At 40.0% G+C, this 21,787-nt stretch overlaps 1 protein-coding gene across 1 annotated transcript; it reads right to left on the bottom strand.

Annotated features, from left to right (window-relative positions):
- Nucleotides 1–451: 451 nt before the first annotated feature.
- LOC121393421 (protein kinase C theta type-like) lies at nt 452–17,141 on the bottom strand. The gene is made up of 10 exons (XM_041561905.1): nt 17,049–17,141; nt 15,630–15,791; nt 13,505–13,627; nt 8,216–8,383; nt 6,415–6,520; nt 6,263–6,325; nt 5,929–6,059; nt 3,442–3,603; nt 1,048–1,170; nt 452–577 (listed from the first exon to the last, which is right to left on the bottom strand). Exons 1-10 carry the CDS (start codon nt 17,139–17,141, stop codon nt 452–454), a joined length of 1,257 nt encoding a protein of 418 aa, XP_041417839.1.
- Between the last annotated feature and the right edge of the window lie 4,646 nt (nt 17,142–21,787).

Genomic DNA, 21,787 nt, shown 5'->3' with positions numbered 1-21,787 from the left:
ACGAAAGGACATTGCAAACTAGATGAAGGCTACTTTTAAACAGGGTTTATGTTCCATTTTGATTCAGCAATCAAAAGCCGGGTGCAGATTTTTGAACTGAAAACTGTAGGGAAAATATGGGCCTGTATCTTTAAGGTAGAATAAGCTTCCTCCAATCACAAGCAAAAATGGAGATACCATTATAGACACCGCCCTTCTGTGTCCGGGGTCTCGGCAAACGGCCCTTACTATAAGATTTGGAGGGGTCCTAAAATGATTTTGCCCGGTATCTTCAAGTAATATCACTGCATACAAACAACACCTCGCATTTTATGCATTACAATTTTTATTAAAGAATTATAAAACAGTAAAACAAAATATCTTATAATGTAATAATAACAATAATCATAATAATTTATAATTAATTTATAAATTATTATTATATTTTATTTATTATTATTTTTTTTGAGGGTCACAATTTCACAAATGGTATGCCTTTGAATAGTCCCTGTTGACTCTCACTGATGGGAACAGTCTTTGCATTGAAGCTCATCAGCGTCGTATATGGCACACCTTTGCCTAATATTTTAGGTTGAGGCTAAAAAGAGAAGCGTAAATCAGTAAAACAGAAAAATATATCCATTCAGTGAAAGGTTGTAACATTGTGGGGCCCTAGTTATCAACAGGAACAAAGATGAACAATATATAGTGAATAAAGTACCCCCTATTGTAAAATATAAGGATATTATAAGTTACCGAGGAGTTTCATGACCATATAAAAGTACGAGGCCGAAGGCTGAGTGTTTTTATACAGGTCATGGAACTCCGAGGTGACTTCTAATATCCTCATATTTTACAACTGGGGGTACTTTATTTATTATAATACACAAATTTCAGTGAGTCATGTGACAGAAATGACATCACTACTCACCGTTTATAACTGATGACATCACTAGTCACCATTTATAAGGATATAATTTACAAGATATTCATGGCTTTTGTGTATTATATCACCGTATTCTCAGGATTAAATATTTCATATTTTAAATTGGCTGAAAATGTACTTACCATTGTGAATGGTGGTTTAAGTTTTCCACTTTCCAGGGCCTCCCAGTTAATGGGTTCAAGAAAAGGGTGACTCTTTATGGCGCTGACAAATTCCATCCTTTTCTCGAGATTACCACACAGAAGCTGCACGAAAAGACAAGACCAAGAACTAGTTTAGATACTCACCTTAAAGGGATCCTGTCATCAGAAAACATGTTTTTTTCAAAACACATCAGTTAATAGTGCTGCTCCAGCAGAATTCTGCACTGAAATCCATTTCTCAAAAGCAAACAGTTTTTTTTATATTCAATTTTTAAATCTGACATGGGGCTAGACATTTTGTCAGTTTCCCAGCTGCCCCCAGTCATGTGACTTGTGCCTGCACTTTAGGATGGAACTGCTTTCTGGCAGGCTGCTGTTTTTCCTTCTCAATGTAACTGAATGTGTCTCAGTGAGACCTGAATTTTTACTGTTGTTCTTAGATCTACCAGGCAGCTGTTATCTTGTGTTAGGGAGCTGCTATCTGGTTACCTTCCCATTGTTCTTTTGTTTGGCTGCTGGGGGGGAAATCAGTCCAACTTGCAGTACAGCAGTAAAGAGTGACTGAAGTTTATCAGAGCACAAGTCACATGACTTGGGGCAGCTGGGAAATTGACAATATGTCTAGCCCCATGTCAGATTTCAAAATTGAATATAAAAAAACCTGTTTGCTCTTTTGAGAAATGGATTTCAGTGCAGAATTCTGCTGGAGCAGCACCATTAACTGATTCATTTTGAAAAAATTTTTTTTTCCCATGACAGTATCCCTTTAAAGGGGACATATACCCTCCCACATAACATGAAATTGTTCAGTGTTTCCTTTTCTCAGTGGGGCAAATTCACTAACCGACGAAAATTTGCCAGCGCTGGCTTTGCGCACATCGCAACACTTCGTCAGGCGTAAATTCGTCTGGACAACGCTAATTCAGGAAGATCCGGAGTTGTACAGGGTACCGAACACTGGCGAAATTACGCTCAGCAGTTCGAAGTTGCACTAGCGTTGGCTAATTTGCATACGGTGTTAAAGTACAATGGCCGTATATGCAGCAGCAAATACATGACATTACACAAGTCCAGGGAATCTTAATACAATTATATAAAGTTGTTATATTGCCCTACACATGTGCCCACAGTATAGTTAAGGTGACATATGTTATCAAATGTAGGCGGAAAGAAGGGTACCCCCAATGTGTTTGATCTTTTTCAGCCTGTCACCCTGTAAAAAGTAAAAGACGCTAGCAATTTTTGGGACTTAGAAAATTTTTCAACTTTTTTTTGAGGAACTCCCATCTACTTTATTGCACTTCCCCTGGTCTGAGGTGGTGAAGGCAAGTCTGGCGATAGAGGTAACGTTCAGCAAAATCAAAAACGTAGTGAATTTGCGTAGTAACGCTCTTTCGCCAGAGCGAAAATTCGCCGGGCGTTAGAGGGGCAAATTTACTAAACGGCAAAGTGGCTAACGCTGGCGAAAATTCGCCAGCGTGAAGTAATTTTGCCACTTCACCAATTTACTAACAGTGGCCCTGGCGAAAAGTCGTCAGCGCATTAGATAGAGTAGCGCAACTTGGCAGCCTAACGCCTGGCGAAGTTGCACGTGAAGGGGCGCAATTATACAAATTGACTAAGTTTTTTTTTATGAACGTCACCTCTTTCGCCAGAGTTGACTTCGCCAGGTTAGACCAGGCGAAGTGCAATAGAGTAGATAAGTGTTTTACTTTTTATAGGCTAAAAAAGATTGAAATTTTCGAATTTTTTTTTTGTTTGCCCTCCTTCCCCCCTACATTGTATAACATATGGCACCTTAACTATACTGTGGGCACATGTGTAGGGCATTAGAACACCCCTATATATTTTTATTCACTTTCCCTGGGCTTGTGTAGTGTAAAGTGCGCTGCAGCATACACGTCTATTCATTTTTAAATTTGGCGCCATATGCAAATTAGCCTTCGCTAGTGTAACTTCGAACGGCTGATCGTACTATCGCTTGTGCAACTTCGCAAGCGTTCGGTAACCTGTGCGCAACTTCGGATTTTTGTGAATTTGTGCAGCCTTGACGAATCTACGCCTGGCGAACTGCGGCGAAGGCAACGCTAGCGGATTTTCAAGAGGTGAGTAAATTTCCTCCAGAGTGCGAAGTTGCACCAGAGTCTATCTCCTTGGCGAAATTACGCCAGCGTCCTTTAGTAAATCGGCGAAAATGACGTCACGCTGCTGAATTTTCGCCATCGTTAGCCACTTCGCCCTTTAGTAAATGTTCCCCCAGTGTGACAGGAGTGATAGAACTGAGCAGGGAGGTGGAAGGGAATAGAACTGAGAAAGGAGGTCAGAAGATACTTCCAGTTTTGTTAAATAAAGGGGGTTCCCTCTCATACTCACCTTCAGGATAAAGTCCCGGAGCTCAGGGCTAAGTTTGTTTATTTCAGCTTTAGCCTCTGGGGTATATAATTGGTCTACTTTCAGTCCAGTGGAAATCTGAAACAGCGTTACACCCAGCGAGTAATAATCCACAGAGTAATCATACTCTTCATCACTGAGAATCTGCAAATGCACCAACAGAGAAGGTTAATGACGTTTGCTAACAGTTGTGCCAACCCAACAAACCTTTACTATTCTGTCGGACTATTCTGTCGGACTATTCTGTTGGACTAGGCCAGTGGGACGCAGGAACAAACCCCTTTGTGGGTCTTTTAGGGGCAAATTTACTAAAGGCGAAGTGGCTAATGCTAGCGAAAATTCGCCAGCGTGATGTCATTTTGTTGGCGTAAATTCGCTAGCGAAGTGGACCTACTCTAGCGCTGCTTCGCACCCTTACGCCAGGCAAAGTTGCGCTCTGGTGAAGTGACGTAACTACACTAATTCACTAAATTGGGATTTTCAGAAACATTACCTCTGGCGCCAGACTTTACTTCGCCACCTCAGACCAGGCGAAGTGCAATAGAGTAAATAAGGATTGGTTCGAAAAAAAAGTTGAAATTCCCAAAAACGCTGGCGTCTTTTACTGTTTTAAGGGTGATAGGCTGAAAAAGATGGATTTTTTTTTTAGGGTACCCTCCTTCCCCCTACATTTCCTAACATATGGCACCTAAACTATACGGTGGGCACATGTGTAGGGCATTAGAAAACATTTATTAATTCCCTGACCTTGTGTAGTGTAATGAGTTTGCTGCAGCATATACGGCCATTTTACTTTAACTGCACGCCGTATGCAAATTTCCAATCGCTAGCGCAACTTCGAACCGAATGATCGGTAACTTGTGCGCAACTTTGGATCTCCGTGAGTTTGCACAGCCCTGTCTCATCTACGCCTGGCAAAGTGCGGCAAAGTGCCGGTGAAGTGCGGCAAAGCAAACGCTGTTGCAACATCGAACAGGGGCGTAACTATAGAGGAAGCAGACCCTGCGGCTGCAGGGGGGCCCAGGAGGTATAGGGGCCCCAGGAGGCCCTAATTCATATACAATTTCAATAAATATTGGAGAACAAGTCAACCCCAAAACATTTTGGGGGCCTGAAAAATAATTTGCTGTGGGGCCCCAGTAATATCTAGTTACGCCACTGACTTTGAAGGTAAGTAAATTTGTCCCTTAGACTTTTTCCGACCCAGGCCCACTCCCCCTAGTGACAACTGTGGGTGCCCCCTCATTGGGGAGTGGGAGGGGATGGGGAGCGGCTTCATTTGGAAAAGATGAGTTAGGGTTGACACCTGTCCGGACAGCCCAGGTTTTTGGAAGGGCTGTCTGGGTGAAAAGTGCCTGTCCGGATTTCCAAATTAGGACATTAATTAATTAATTATTGACATGGCGATCAGCCAATTGCTGATCACCACGTCTTCAGTTCCGCCCCTTATATCATCTGCCCCGCCCTTACAGCACTGGTCCGCCGCTGACATCATCCATCGCCCCCCAACATCATCCATCCGCCAGCCCCCTGCCCCTTTTACCCCGATTGGAAAAGGTGGCAACTAGGGGTGGCCGGGACTGGGGAGGGGGGACTCCAGGCACCTCCATTTCAACACTGTCTGTTCTGAGCTACAAACAGCAATCGCTTCTGCTCTAAATCCTACTTATTACAGGTTGGCCTTTGCTTTTCCCTATATCAGCTACGACTTTCCATACAAAGAAGCAGAGGATTTAGTAACAACCCATATTGGGAATCTTTAAAGGGATACTGTCATGGGAAAAATTTTTTTTTTCAAAATGAATCAGTTAATAGAGCTGCTCCAGCAGAATTCTGCACTGAAATCCATTTCTCAAAAGAGCAAACAGATTTTTTTATATTCAATTTTGAAATCTGACATGGGGCTAGACATATTGTCAATTTCCCAGCTGCCCCTGGTCATGTGACTTGTGCTCTGATAAACTTCAATCACTCTTTACTGCTGTACTGCAAGTTGGAGTGATATCACCCCCTCCCTTTCCCCCCCCCAGCAGCCAAACAAAAGAACAATGGGAAGGTAACCAGATAACAGCTCCCTAACACAAGATAACAGCTGCCTGGTAGATCTAAGAACAACACTCAATAGTAAAATCCAGGTCCCACTGAGACACATTCAGTTACATTGAGAAGGAAAAACAGCAGCCTGCCAGAAAGCATTTCTCTCCTGAAGTGCAGGCACAAGTCACATGACATGGGGCAGCTGGGAAATTGACAATATGTCTAGCCCCATGTCAGATTTCAAAATTGAATAGAAAAAAATCTGTTTGCTCTTTTGAGAAATGGATTTCAGTGCAGAATTCTGCTGGAGCAGCACTATTAACTGATTCATTTTTTAAAAAAAAAAAAATTTCCCATGACATTATCCCTTTAATATGGGTCTGATCCTCTCCTATTACCGTTACTATGAAAGAAATCATGTCTGTCGCTCACCTCCGGAGCCACATATCCTAGGGTTCCAGCGCAGCCTTTGGCTTTTCCATTAACGATGCGAGTAGCCAGGCCAAAATCGGCTATCTTGGCATGACCCCTGCCATCCAGCAGAATATTGTCTGGTTTCAGGTCTCTGAGAAGAAACAATGAGAATCCGCATGTTAGATAGGTCTATGGCATACTCTCTACAACTATACCTGCTCCCATTAGTCCTATGAAGGCAGTACTGGGAAAAGAAACTTTTTACAAAAATCCCAGTAAAATAACTTGGAAAGAATGAGCCTTATTATATGACTGAGGGTAGAGAACCTAAATAGACAGAATCCTTTCTTACCGATGGATATATCCCCGCGCATGAAGGAAATCCAGTCCGCAAATGATTTCGGCTGCCAGAAACCTAAAACACGGGAGGTAAGAAAACGGTCAGTGATTGTTTATGTAAAGCGCAGAAAACCATTATATCGTTCCCGACTACGGCCTGTTTACTTTCTCTGCCACTTACGAATGGTTTCCATATTAAGGGGTTTTTCCTGCTGATAAAATGTATACAAGGAGCTCCTGATAAATATTCCATCACGAAATAAATGTCGTCCTGTAAGAAAGAAAAAATAACAAAGGTTAACAATTCAGGCATTTTGGGAATATAAAGAAATTGGGGATTTTTGGACAGGTATCTTGTATTCTAACATATCATTATCTCCACAAGAGGGTTGACTAGTTCCATAAACGTAATATTGTTAACTCATCAATCCAAAGATTTTACTGCTATACATGTATCAAAATGTATAAAGTTGGTATTAGGGGCAGATTTATCAAGGGTCGAAGTGAATTCGAGGGAATCTTCCAAGTAAAAAAATTCGAAATTCGAAGTAATTCAACCATCGAATAGGATACTACAACTTCGAATTTACTTCGAATTCGTTACGAAGTAAAATCCGTTAGAATATTCAAATATTCGATAATCGAAGTACTGTCTCTTTAAAAAAACTTTGACTTCAATAGTTCGCCAAATTAAACCTGCCGAAGTGCTGTGTTAGCCAATGGGGACCTTCTAGACCATTTTTCTAAGTCTTTACACATCGAAGTAAAATCGTCGATTTTACTTCGATCATTTCGATGGCCAAATTCGGTGATTAATTAAATGTATTTTAATTCGATGGTCGAATTTCGAAGTATTTTTTACTTCGAAATTCGACCCTTGATAAATCTGCCCCTAAGCGTCAGCTTGCAGAGTTATATTCAAAAAATGGATAGAAAAATCCTTTACCATCTTTAAGTGGGTTTTTTACCTGAGTTCAAAACTCTTTGTACCAATGAAGCAATTAGTTATAGAATTGAAAATATTCATATCCAAAATAGAAAATTTTCTTTCATATCTTGGGGGGTTATTTATCAAAGTCGGAATTTATCTCAATATTTTCTGCTACAAAATCCGATCATATCTGCTCGGGTTTTTTACGCTTATTTATTACAACATTTTCCAAAAAATTTGCAGGAAAAAATTAAATTTTCGCAATTTTTTGGGGATTTTCCATCCGGTTTTAACGTTCTTTTCAGATTTTTTTCATCCGATTTTCACGAATTTCACGTTTTTTTCGGAATTTTTCACCAGAAAACTCCGAAAACGTATATGACTTATATGCAACCTCGACAGGTCTGAGATGCCGGATTTTCAGATTCTGACGTTTCCATCCTCAGGGTTTAATAAATTCTGAAAAATTTGATATTTTTTAAAAGTCTGATTCTATATAAAAAAAAAAAATCACAAATTTTTGGTGATTTTTGCATTCGGAGTTTAGTAAATAACCCCCTTTCACTCTGAAGAAAGAAATCAATTTAATAATTGTTCTATGGATACTTAACATCATTTCATTATTTTTTAGCCATATTGGTTGTAATACCAAGAAAATAACTTTTTGATTGTTCATCTCATTGTTAATGATAAATTCTTGATGATTTAGTCGCCTGGCGACTAATCGCCTCTTCTGTTAGGCGAAAATCTCCCTGAACTGCCTTCTTCCTGCGTTCCGCTTGCTTGGATGAGAAAATGGCAGCGCAATGCACTCGCGGCGCTGCGATTTCTTTGGGCGATTTCGGAAATAGAAGCGTCACAAGTGTATTACGCTGGCATTTCCCATTCAAGCAGGCGGACGGAGGAAGAAGGCAGTTCGGGGAGATTGTCGCCCACAGAAGAGGCGATTAGTCGCCAGTCCCCGAATCTACCCGTCTGCCCTTAGCCTTACTCTGTGAAAGGAAGGGAATTAATCAAAATTAAAAGTTCTCTTACCTTAGACTGAAAAGTGACGTATTCTGGCGTGAGGAACTCGCAGTCCTGGGCAGCTTTTAGTATTTCCATCTCAATCATAACGCTAGACACAAATTCCAGTACTTTGCTCTTCGCAGCCACTTTTACTGCTATCAACTGCTTTGTGTCTAACTCTCGTGCTAGTAGCACCTAAAGTAGATAGTAAGGAGAAATAACACCAGTGAGTAGTACTAGAAGAACTATAGAAGAAGAGATAGGTAGAAGTCTGCAGTTTTGAGAGACCTCAGCCTGCAGACTTGTGCCATTTTATGCTCATCTAACTCCTCGTTGACTTCTAATATCTTTATTATTTACAGTAGAGGGAACATCATCTCTTATCTCTTATCATACATGAGTAATAAGTCCCTGTATATATTCCAGTAGGGACATTATTATACAGTATATAACAAAGCCTTAGGGTGGTGCCATAACTTACCTTTCCAAATCCTCCTTTGCCAAGTTACTTTGTAGAATTTGAACCTGCTAAGTACCCCGGTGGGACGCACAGGTCGGACCACTGGCACCTGTTGGGATAAATTCATACATCATTTAATATCTGAGCTGAAGAAATACTTAAATCCAAATCAGTTCTCTATAGGGCCATGGGTAGGGAATTTAATACCTGAAGAACCCAATTAAAATAACTGATTCACTACTTACTGGGTTCAGGTTCTTGTTTTGGTTCAGTTTTTGGCTCATCAACCTGCTGGTTGTCAACTCTGAATCTTTTAACCATTCCTTCTTCAGGTTCTTCTGGCTCTGTCCTAGGGCGCTTGGCTACCTTCTTCGGGCTACTCTTTTCTTCATCTATCTTTTGCTTTTTGGGAGAGCCTCGCCTTCCTCAAAGTTCTCTTCTGCCTTCCTCTTTTTTTGAGGGGCCAAATTGTCCACAACTATCTCAGCCTTTGCCCAAGATGATGGAATGAAAGTGTCCTTCAGCTTTTTATGAAGGCTATTAAGGGCAGCAAAAAACATTGCGGTGAAGCCACGAATATTGCTCTTTCCGGGTCTTTTTAGTCATTTGAAAATCTTCTTTTATCTTTCTCTTTTTAGAATTGGGTTCTGAGTCCATAGTTTGTTACGCTAGGCGCACAAGCTATGAGTTGTATAGCACACTCCTACTCCTCCTTTGCTATACTGATGACTTTCTGCGTAGGACTTTCACAAGTAAACTCTGCTGATGACATCATAATGACCTGCTGCTGCTTCATTGTGATGTCGTCAGTTGCAGCTGCACTGCCGCATGCCAAGTGGTATGCGAATATAGAGGGACCCAATGACAACATTTGGAATAGTTTACATATACAGATAGTTTCTATTATATAAATATATACTGCGGACAGGGGTTTTAGTTCAAGAATAGACAAACTGTAGCCTTCCAGCCTTTGGCAGTTAGAGGTTGTTGTGTAACAACACCAGCAGCTCCTCTGGATTAAACCAATGGCAGTTATTAGTCCAGTAAAGGTGCCTGAGAATACACCCTCTTTCCATTACAGGGAATGTAAAAAGTTCTAGCGAGGGCCATAAGATTGGGAAAACACAATGATGAAAGAAAACATTTTGGGCTCCCAGCCCATATATGACCTTGTTGGCTGCGAGGTTTAGACCTTTTTGATTGAATGCAGTTTGGACCTCTATTCTCTAGTGTAGGTGCTAGTGTGAGTGTAGATATATTCTCTAGTGTAGCACCTCTAGTGTAGAGCACCCTCATATTCTCTAGTGTAGATATAAGTGTAGTAATATTCTCTAGTGTAGATATATTCTCTAGTGTAGATATATTCTCTAGTGTAGATATATTCTCTAGTGTAGTAGTGTAGATATATTCTCTAGTGTAGAGATATTCTCTAGTGTAGATATATTCTCTAGTGTAGATATATTCTCTAGTGTAGATATATTCTCTAGTGTAGATATATTCTCTAGTGTAGATATATTCTCTAGTGTAAATATATTCTCTAGTGTATATTCTCTCTCTAGTGTAGATATATTCTCTAGTGTAGATATATTCTCTCTCTCTCTATTCTCTAGTGTAGATATATTCTCTAGTGTAGATATATTCTCTAGTGTAGAATATCTAGTGTAGATATATTCTCTAGTGTAGATATATTCTCTAGTGTAGTATATATTCTCTATATATTCTCTAGTGTAGTAGTGTAGAGATATTCTCTAGTGTAGATATATTCTCTAGATATATTCTCTAGTGTAGATATATTCTCTAGTGTAGAGATATTCTCTCAATCATCTATCTATCTATCTATCTATCTATCTATCTATCTATCTATCTATCTATCTATCTATCTATCTATCTATCTATCTATCTATCTATCTATCTATCTCTATCTGTCTGTCTGTCTGTCTGTCTGTCTGTCTGTCTGTCTGTCTGTCTATCTATCTATCTATCTATCTATCTGTCTAATCTACAATTTGTAAACATTTCATCACACTAATAAAGCTTGTAGAAGACCATCAACATTACAATCTATCTCCCCAACCCTTAACACATCATGGGAATAAAACCAAAATGTTCCTCATAGACACTTCCTACAGGACTCTTTGACCCAAATGGATAAAACTGTGTTTTCGAGGGACAACACTGATAAGAGTTTGAAATATTTCACTACCCTGCATTAATAATGCCATCAATACTGACAAATGATTATGACACTGTTCTTTGACACCCTACTGTGTTCGTCTCTCCTTTCTAAAATATTCAAATGCGTATTAAATTGCATAATGCAGTTAGAATAGAAAATACACGAGATTAAGGCCTCTATTTTAAGGTATTCCTGAAAAAGACCATCTGCACTTGAAACCCTATTAAAATGGAAACTATAGTTAAAGATACAAGCTACTTCTCAGTGTGTGATTTAAAAAAAACAAGTACATTTTTATTGTATATTGTGTTTAAGGGAAATCCCGCTCTCATAAAGGCTATAGAGCTTCAAGAACAAAAGAAAAGACACTAATAAAAGTTTACTTCAATTATATTTAACACATAGCTACTACACTGAAAGTATTAAATGACTAAAAGTCAAGTGGTTGCTATGAGTTACTAGACCTTAAAGGGAAACGTTCTTCCTTTTATTACATTACCCCATAAACCATGCTCTAAGCAAAATTGCTTCCTTCTACAAACCAGTGATTCCAGTGCTATGAGGAATTGTTAACTATTCGGTATATCTCTAACTGTTACAGCATTCTGTTTCAGATATGAAAAGTGTTTTTTAAATATAGTTTTTGTAAGGGATATAAGCCATTTATATAAGTAGTATTTATCTTTCCTTTCATTTTGCCCTAAACTGTCATTTGAAAAGTAAGGCGATATCATATCTGCATATTTATATTTATGCAAAAGTTGGAGCTGCCATTTTATTTCTTTGGCTGAGGGCATTTTTCATAGGGATCAAGTGAACTGCAACTCTAGTGGTCAACAGCTAAGGCAAGAAATATAGCAGGTCCTTCTCGTATGTAATAGAGCAGGAATAGTCTATGGGGCAAATTCACTAAGATTCAAAGTTGCGCCAGGCGCAACTTCGCGCGCTTCGCCAGGCGTAGTTTCGCCAGCGCTCCGCAAATTCACTAAAATCCGAAGTTGCGCACAGGGGTAGCGTAAGGTTGTGAAGTTGCGCTAGCGTTGATTCGCTAAGTGAAGCGAAGTTACGCTAGCGAAGGTTAATTTGCATACGGCGCCAAATTCAAATTTCAATGGAGGAATACGTATCTGCACTACAAATGCCTAGAAAACCTTCAAAACATCAAATAAAATGTTTATTTTGCCCTACACATGTGCCCACTGTATAGTTAAGTTGCCATGAGTCAGGAAATGTAGGGGGAAGGAGGGGAGCCCAAAAAAAATTCGATCTTTTTCAGCCTATCACCCATAATGTAGAAAACACGCCAGCGTTTTTTGGACTTAGAAAAAATTTTGACTTTTTTTGAAGCAATCCCTATCTACTCTATTGCGCTTCGCCTGTTCTGAGGTGGCGAAGGAAGTCTAGCGTAAAAGGTAGCGTTCAGTACACTGCGCAGTTAGTGAATTTGCGTAGTTACGTCCGTAGCGAAAATTCGCCAGGTGTAAGGGTGCGAAGTAACACTAGCGAATCTAAGCCAGCGTTCCGTTAGTGAATTTGCGAAGTAACGAAAATGCCCAACGCTAGCGAATTGACGCTAGCGTTCGGCGCTTCGGCGCTTAGTGAATTTGCCCCTATGAGAGTAAACGAAAGGACATTGCAAACTAGATGAAGGCTACTTTTAAACAGGGTTTATGTTCCATTTTGATATAAAAGCAGATTTTTGAACTGAAAACTGTAGGGAAAATATGGGCCTGTATCTTTAAGGTAGAATAAGCTTCCTCCAATCACAAGCAAAAATGGAGATACCATTATAGACACCGCCCTTCTGTGTCCGGGGTCTCGGCAAACGACCCTTACTATACAGATTCGGAGGGGTCCTAAAATGATTTTGCCGGTATCTTCTAGTAATATCACTGCATACAAACAACACCTCGCATTTTATGCATTACAATTTTTATTAAAGAATTATAAAACAGTAAAACAAAATATCTTATAATTGTAATATAACAATAATCATAATAATTTATAATTAATTTATAAATCATTATTATATTTTATTTATTATTATTTTTTGAGGGTTCACAATTTCACAAATGTATGCCTTTTGAATAGTCCCTGTTGACTCTCACTGATGGGAACAGTCTTTGCATTGAAGCTCATCAGCGTCGTATATGCACACCTTTTGCCTAATATTTTAGGTTGAGGCTAAAAAGAGAAGCGTAAATTCAGTAAAAAACAGAAAAATATATCCATTCAGTGAAAGGTTGTAACATTGTGGGGCCCTAGTTATCAACAGGAACAAAGATGAACAATATATAGTGAATAAAGTACCCCCTATTGTAAAATATAAGGATATTATAAGTTACCGAGGAGTTTCATGACCATATAAAAGTACGAGCCGAAGGCCGAGTGTTTTTATACAGGTCATGAACTCCGAGGTAACTTCTAATATCCTTATATTTTACAACTGGGGGTACTTTATTTATTATAATATACAAATTTCAGTGAGTCACGTGACAGAAATGACACTCAGACTACTCACCGTTTATAACTGATGACATCAGAACTTATAACTGATGACATCACTACTCACCGTTTATAAGGATATCATTTACAAGATATTCATGGCTTTTGTGTATTATATCACCGTATTCTTAGGATTAAATATTTCATATTTTAAATTGGCTGAAAATGTACTTACCATTGTGAATGGTGGTTTAAGTTTTCCACTTTCCAGGGCCTCCCAGTTAATGGGCTCAAGAAAAGGGTGACTCTTCATGGAGCTGACAAATTCCATCCTTTTCTCGGGATTACCACACAGAAGCTGCACGAAAAGACAAGAACTAGTTTAGATACTCACCTTAAAGGGATCCTGTCATCAGAAAACATGTTTTTTTCAAAATGAATCAGTTAATAGTGCTGCTCCAGCAGAATTCTGCACTGAAATCCATTTCTCAAAGAGCAAACAGATTTTTTTATATTCAATTTTGAAATCTGACATGGGGCTAGACATTTTGTCAATTTCCCAGCTGCCTCTGGTCATGTGACTTGGGGCAGCTGGAAATTGACAATATGTCTAGCCCCATGTCAGATTTCAAAATTGAATATAAAAAAATCAGTTTGCTCTTTTGAGAAATGGATTTCAGTGCAGAATTCTGCTGGAGCAGCACTATTAACTGATTCATTTTGAAAAAATTTTTTTTCCCATGACAGTATCCCTTTAAAGGGGACATATACCCTCCCACATAACATGAAATTGTTCAGTGTTTCCTTTTCTCAGTGGGGCAAATTCACTAACCGACGAAAATTTGCCAGCGCTGGCTTTGCACACATCGCAACACTTCGTCAGGCGTAAATTCGTCTGGACAACGCTAATTCAGGAAGATCCGGAGTTGTACAGGGTACCGAACACTGGCGAAATTACGCTCAGCAGTTCGAAGTTGCACTAGCGTTGGCTAATTTGCATACGGTGTTAAAGTACAATGGCCGTATATGCAGCAGCAAATACATGACATTACACAAGTCCAGGGAATCTTAATACAATTATATAAAGTTGTTATATTGCCCTACACATGTGCCCACAGTATAGTTAAGGTGACATATGTTATCAAATGTAGGCGGAAAGAAGGGTACCCCCAATGTGTTTGATCTTTTTCAGCCTGTCACCCTGTAAAAAGTAAAAGACGCTAGCAATTTTTGGGACTTAGAAAATTTTTCAACTTTTTTTTGAGGAACTCCCATCTACTTTTTGCACTTCCCCTGGTCTGAGGTGGTGAAGGCAAGTCTGGCGATAGAGGTAACGTTCAGCAAAATCAAAAACGTAGTGAATTTGCGTAGTAACGCTCTTTCGCCAGAGCGAAAATTCGCCGGTGTTAGAGGGGCAAATTTACTAAACGGCGAAGTGGCTAACGCTGGCGAAAAATTCGCCAGCGTGAAGTAATTTTTGCCACTTCACCAATTTACTAACAGTGGCCCTGGCGAAAAGTCGCCAGCGCATTAGATAGAGTAGCGCAACTTGGCAGCCTAACGCCTGGCGAAGTTGCACGCGAAGGGGCGAAATTATACAAATTGACTAAGTTTTTTTTTATGAACGTCACCTCTTTCGCCAGAGTTGACTTCGCCAGGTTAGACCAGGCGAAGTGCAGTAGAGTAGATAAGTGTTTTACTTTTTATAGGCTAAAAAAGATTGAAATTTTCGATTTTTTTTTTTTGTTTGCCCTCCTTCCCCCTACATTGTATAACATATGGCACCTTAACTATACTGTGGGCACATGTGTAGGGCATTAGAACACCCCTATATATTTTTATTCACTTTCCCTGGGCTTGTGTAGTGTAAAGTGCGCTGCAGCATACACGTCCATTCATTTTTAAATTTGGCGCCATATGCAAATTAGCCTTCGCTAGCGTAACTTTGAACGGCTGATCGTACTATCGATTGTGCAACTTCGCAAGCGTTCGGTAACCTGTGCGCAACTTCGGATTTTTGTGAATTTGTGCAGCCTTGACGAATCTACGCCTGGCGAACTGCGGCGAAGGCAACGCTAGCGGATTTTCAGGAGGTGAGTAAATTTCCTCCAGAGTGCGAAGTTGCACCAGAGTCTATCTCCTTGGCGAAATTACGCCAGCGTCCTTTAGTAAATCGGCGAAAATGACGTCACGCTGCTGAATTTTCGCCATCGTTAGCCACTTCGCCCTTTAGTAAATGTTCCCCCAGTGTGACAGGAGTGATAGAACTGAGCAGGGAGGTGGAAGGGAATAAACTGAGAAAGGAGGTCAGAAGATACTTCCAGTTTTGTTAAATAAAGGGGGTTCCCTCTCATACTCACCTTCAGGATAAAGTCCCGGAGCTCAGGGCTAAGTTTGTTTATTTCAGCTTTAGCCTCTGGGGTATATAATTGGTCTACTTTCAGTCCAGTGGAAATCTGAAACAGCGTTACACCCAGCGAGTAATAATCCACAGAGTAATCATACTCTTCATCACTGAGAATCTGCAAATGCACCAACAGAGAAGGTTAATGACGTTTGCTAACAGTTGTGCCAACCCAACAAACCTTTACTATTCTGTCGGACTAGGCCAGTGGGACGCAGGAAACAAACCCCTTTTGGGTCTTTTAGGGGCAAATTTACTAAAGGCGAAGTGGCTAATGCTAGCGAAAATTCGCCAGCGTGATGTCATTTTGTTGGCGTAAATTCGCTAGCGAAGTGGACCTACTCTAGCGCTGCTTCGCACCCTTACGCCAGGCAAAGTTGCGCTCTGGTGAAGTGACGTAACTACACTAATTCACTAAATTGGGATTTTCAGAAACATTACCTCTGGCGCCAGACTTTACTTCGCCACCTCAGACCAGGCGAAGTGCAATAGAGTAAATAAGGATTGGTTCGAAAAAAAAGTTGAAATTCCCAAAAAACGCTGGCGTCTTTTACTGTTTTAAGGGTGATAGGCTGAAAAAGATGGATTTTTTTTTTTAGGGTACCCTCCTTCCCCCTACATTTCCTAACATATGGCACCTAAACTATACGGTGGGCACATGTGTAGGGCATTAGAAAACATTTATTAATTCCCTGACCTTGTGTAGTGTAATGAGTTTGCTGCAGCATATACGGCCATTTTACTTTAACTGCACGCCGTATGCAAATTTCCAATCGCTAGCGCAACTTCGAACCGAATGATCGGTAACTTGTGCGCAACTTTGGATCTCCGTGAGTTTTGCACAGCCCTGTCTCATCTACGCCTGGCAAAGTGCGGCAAAGTGCGGTGAAGTGCGGCAAAGCAAACGCTGTTGCAACATCGAACAGGGGCGTAACTATAGAGGAAGCAGACCCTGCGGCTGCAGGGGGGCCCAGGAGGTATAGGGGCCCCAGGAGGCCCTAATTCATATACAATTTCAATAAATATTGGAGAAACAAGTCAACCCCAAAACATTTTGGGGGCCTGAAAAATAATTTGCTGTGGGGCCCAGTAATATCTAGTTACGCCACTGACTTTGAAGGTAAGTAAATTTGTCCCTTAGACTTTTCCGACCCAGGCCCACTCCCCCTAGTGACAACTGTGGGTGCCCCCTCATTGGGGAGTGGGAGGGGATGGGGAGCGGCTTCATTTGGAAAAGATGGAGTTAGGGTTGACACCTGTCCGGACAGCCCAGTTTTTGGAAGGGCTGTCTGGGTGAAAAGTGCCTGTCCGGATTTCCAAATTAGGACATTAATTAATTAATTATTGACATGGCGATCAGCCAATTGCTGATCACCACGTCTTCAGTTCCGCCCCTTATATCATCTGCCCCGCCCTTACAGCACTGGTCCGCCGCTGACATCATCCATCGCCCCCCAACATCATCCATCCGCCAGCCCCTGCCCCTTTTACCCCGATTGGAAAAGGTGGCAACTAGGGTGGCCGGGACTGGGAGGGGGGACTCCAGGCACCTCCATTTCAACACTGTCTGTTCTGAGCTACAAACAGCAATCGCTTCTGCTCTAATCCTACTTATTACAGGTTGGCCTTTTGCTTTTCCCTATATCAGCTACGACTTTCCATACAAAGAAGCAGAGGATTTAGTAACAACCCATATTGGGAATCTTTAATATGGGTCTGATCCTCTCCTATTACCGTTACTATGAAAGAAATCATGTCTGTCGCTCACCTCCGGAGCCACATATCCTAGGGTTCCAGCGCAGCCTTTGGCTTTTCATTAACGATGCGAGTAGCCAGGCCAAAATCGGCTATCTTGGCATGACCCCTGCCATCCAGCAGAATATTGTCTGGTTTCAGGTCTCTGAGAAGAAACAATGAGAATCCGCATGTTAGATAGGTCTATGGCATACTCTCTACAACTATACCTGCTCCCCATTAGTCCTATGAAGGCAGTACTGGGAAAAGAAACTTTTTACAAAAATCCCAGTAAAATAACTTGGAAAGAATGAGTATATATGACTGAGGGCACAGAACCTAAATAGACAGAATCCTTTCTTACCGATGGATATATCCCCGCGCATGAAGGAAATCCAGTCCGCAAATGATTTCGGCTGCCAGAAACCTAAAACACGGGAGGTAAGAAAACGGTCAGTGATTGTTTATGTAAAGCGCAGAAAACCATTATATCGTTCCCGACTACGGCCTGTTTACTTTCTCTGCCACTTACCGAATGGTTTCCATATTAAGGGGTTTTTCCTGCTGATAAAATGTATACAAGGAGCCTCCTGATAAATATTCCATCACGAAATAAATGTCGTCCTGTAAGAAAGAAAAAATAACAAAGGTTAACAATTCAGGCATTTTTGGGAATATAAAGAAATTGGGAATTTTTGGACAGGTATCTTTTTTCTAACATATCATTATCTCCACAAGAGGGTTGACTAGTTCCATAAACGTAATATTGTTAACTCATCAATCCAAAGATTTTACTGCTATACATGTATCAAAATGTATAAAGTTGGTATTAGGGGCAGATTTATCAAGGGTCGAAGTGAATTCGAGGGAATCTTCCAAGTAAAAAAAATTCGAAATTCGAAAGTAATTCAACCATCGAATAGGATACTACAACTTCGAATTTACTTCGAATTCGTTACGAAGTAAAATCCGTTAGAATATTCAAATATTCGATAATCGAAGTACTGTCTCTTTAAAAAAACTTTGACTTCAATAGTTCGCCAAATTAAACCTGCCGAAGTGCTGTGTTAGCCAATGGGGACCTTCTAGACCATTTTTCTAAGTCTTTACACATCGAAGTAAAATCGTCGATTTTACTTCGATCATTCGATGGCCAAATTCGGTGATTAATTAAATGTATTTTAATTCGATGGTCGAATTTCGAAGTATTTTTTACTTCGAAATTCGACCCTTGATAAATCTGCCCCTAAGCGTCAGCTTGCAGAGTTATATTCAAAAAATGGATAGAAAAATCCTTTACCATCTTTAAGTGGGTTTTTTTACCTGAGTTCAAAACTCTTTGTACCAATGAAGCAATTAGTTATAGAATTGAAAATATTCATATCCAAAATAGAAAATTTTCTTTCATATCTTGTGGGGTTATTTATCAAAGTCGGAATTTATCTCAATATTTTCTGCTACAAAATCCGATCATATCTGCTCGGGTTTTTTACGCTTATTTATATTATAACATTTTCCAAAAAATTTGCAGGAAAAAATTAAATTTTCGCAATTTTTGGGGGATTTTCCATCCGGTTTTAACGTTCTTTTCAGATTTTTTTCATCTGATTTTCACGAATTTCACGTTTTTTTCGGAATTTTTCACCAGAAAAAACTCCGAAAACGTATATGACTTATATGCAACCTCGACAGGTCTGAGATGCCGGATTTTCAGATTCTGACGTTTCCATCCTCAGGGTTTAATAAATTCTGAAAAAATTTGTGATTTTTTAAAAGTCTGATTTTTATATAAAAAAAAAATCACAAATTTTTGGTGATTTTTGCACTCGGAGTTTAGTAAATAACCCCCTTTCACTCTGAAGAAAGAAATCAATTTAATAATTGTTCTATGGATACTTAACATCATTTCATTCTTTTTTAGCCATATTGGTTGTAATACCAAGAAAATAACTTTTTGATTGTTCATCTCATTGTTAATGATAAATTCTTGATGCTAATTTTATTATTATAAAGATCTTTAGTTAAATTGTTGAATTTATTTTATGTTATTGTTTCATCTTGTTAACTGCTTGTTTTCTTTTATGAAAAAAAATAATATATATATATATATATATATATATATATAGGCATGGAATTTACATGTTACACGTCATGTACTTTACAGTTACCAGATCATGTGAAACATTATGGCCGCTACTGACCCAATCCAGCATTCTTAGGCTATGGGCAGACGGGCAGATTCGGGGAGATTTAGTCGCCTGGCGACTAATCGCCTCTTCTGTTAGGCGAAAATCTCCTGAACTGCCTTCTTCCTGCGTTCCGCTTGCTTAAATGAGAAAATGGCAGCGCAATGCACTCGCGGCGCGATTTCTTTGGGCGATTTCGGAAATAGAAGCGTCACAAGTGCATTACGCTGGCATTTCCCAATTCAAGCAGGCGGACGGAGGAAGAAGGCAGTTCGGGGAGATTGTCGCCCACAGAAGAGGCGATTAGTCGCCAGTCCCGAATCTACCCGTCTGCCCTTAGCCTTACTCTGTGAAAGGAAGGGAATTAATCAAAATTAAAAGTTCTCTTACCTTAGACTGAAAAGTGACGTATTTCTGGCGTGAGGAACTCGCAGTCCTGGGCAGCTTTTAGTATTTCCATCTCAATCATAACGCTAGACACAAATTCCAGTACTTTGCTCTTCGCAGCCACTTTTACTGCTATCAACTGCTTTGTGTCTAACTCTCGTGCTAGTAGCACCTAAAGTAGATAGTAAGGAGAAATAACACCAGTGAGTAGTACTAGAAGAACTATAGAAGAAGAGATAGATATGTAGGTAGAAGTCTGCAGTTTTGAGAGACCTCAGCCTGCAGACTTGTGCCATTTTATGCTCATCTAACTCCTCGTTGACTTCTAATATCTTTATTATTTACAGTAGAGGGAACATCATCTCTTATCTCTTATCATACATGAGTAATATGTTCCTGTATATATTCCAGTAGGGACATTATTATACAGTATATAACAAAGCCTTAGGGGTGGTGCCATAACTTACCTTTCCAAATCCTCCTTTGCCAAGTACTTTTAGAATTTGAACCTGCTAAGTACCCCGGTGGGACGCACAGGTCGGACACTGGCACCTGTTGGGATAAATTCATACATCATTTAATATCTGAGCTGAAGAAATACTTAAATCAAAATTCTCTATCCCAGGGGAATTTAATACCTGAAGAACCCAATTAAAATAACTGATTCACTACTTACTGGGTTCAGGTTCTTGTTTTGGTTCAGTTTTTGGCTCATCAACCTGCTGGTTGTCACCTCTGAATCTTTTAACCATTCCTTCTTCAGGTTCTTCTGGCTCTGTCCTAGGGCGCTTGGCTACCTTCTTCGGGCTACTCTTTTCTTCATCTAGCTTTTGCTTTTTTGGGAGAGCCTCGCCTTCCTCAAAGTTCTCTTCTGCCTTCCTCTTTTTTTGAGGGGCCAAATTTTCCACAACTATCTCAGCCTTTGCCCAAGATGATGGAATGAAAGTGTCCTTCAGCTTTTTATGAAGGCTATTAAGGGCAGCAAAAAACATTGCGGTGAAGCCACGAATATTGCTCTTTCCAGGTTTTTTAGTCATTTGAAAATCTTCTTTTATCTTTCTCTTTTTAGAATTGGGTTCTGAGTCCATAGTTTGTTACGCTAGGCGCACAAGCTATGAGTTGTATAGCACACTCCTACTCCTCCTTTGCTATACTGATGACTTTCTGCGTAGGACTTTCACAAGTAAACTCTGCTGATGACATCATAATGACCTGCTGCTGCTTCATTGTGATGTCGTCAGTTGCAGCTGCACTGCCGCATGCCAAGTGGTATGTGAATATAGAGGGACCCAATGACAACATTTGGAATCGTTTACATATACAGATAGTTTCTATTATATAAATATATACTGGGACAGGGGGTTTTAGTTCAAGAATAGACAAACTGTAGCCTTCCAGCCTTTGGCAGTTAGAGGTTGTTGTGTAACAACACCAGCAGCTCCTCTGGATTAAACCAATGGCAGTTATTAGTCCAGTAAAGGTGCCTGAGAATACACCCTCTTTCCATTACAGGGAATGTAAAAAAGTTCTAGAGAGGGCCATAAGATTGGGAAAAACAATGATGAAAGAAAACCTTTTGGGCTCCCAGCCCATATATGACCTTGTTGGCTGCGAGATTTATACCTTTTTGATTGAATGCAGTTTGGACAAGTGTAGATATAGTCTCTAGTGAATAGTATGTTCTAGTTAGATATATTATCTAGTGTAGAATACTAATTCTCTAGTGTAAGATATATTCTCTAGTGTTAGATATATTTTCTAGTGTAGAGAATCTCTCTAGTGTAGAAATTCTCTAGTGTAATATATT

This window comes from Xenopus laevis, chromosome 4S (genome assembly GCF_017654675.1).
Source record: "Xenopus laevis strain J_2021 chromosome 4S, Xenopus_laevis_v10.1, whole genome shotgun sequence".
In the NCBI taxonomy this organism is placed as follows: domain Eukaryota; kingdom Metazoa; phylum Chordata; class Amphibia; order Anura; family Pipidae; genus Xenopus; species Xenopus laevis.
This window is presented reverse-complemented; position numbering and strand designations above follow the sequence as displayed.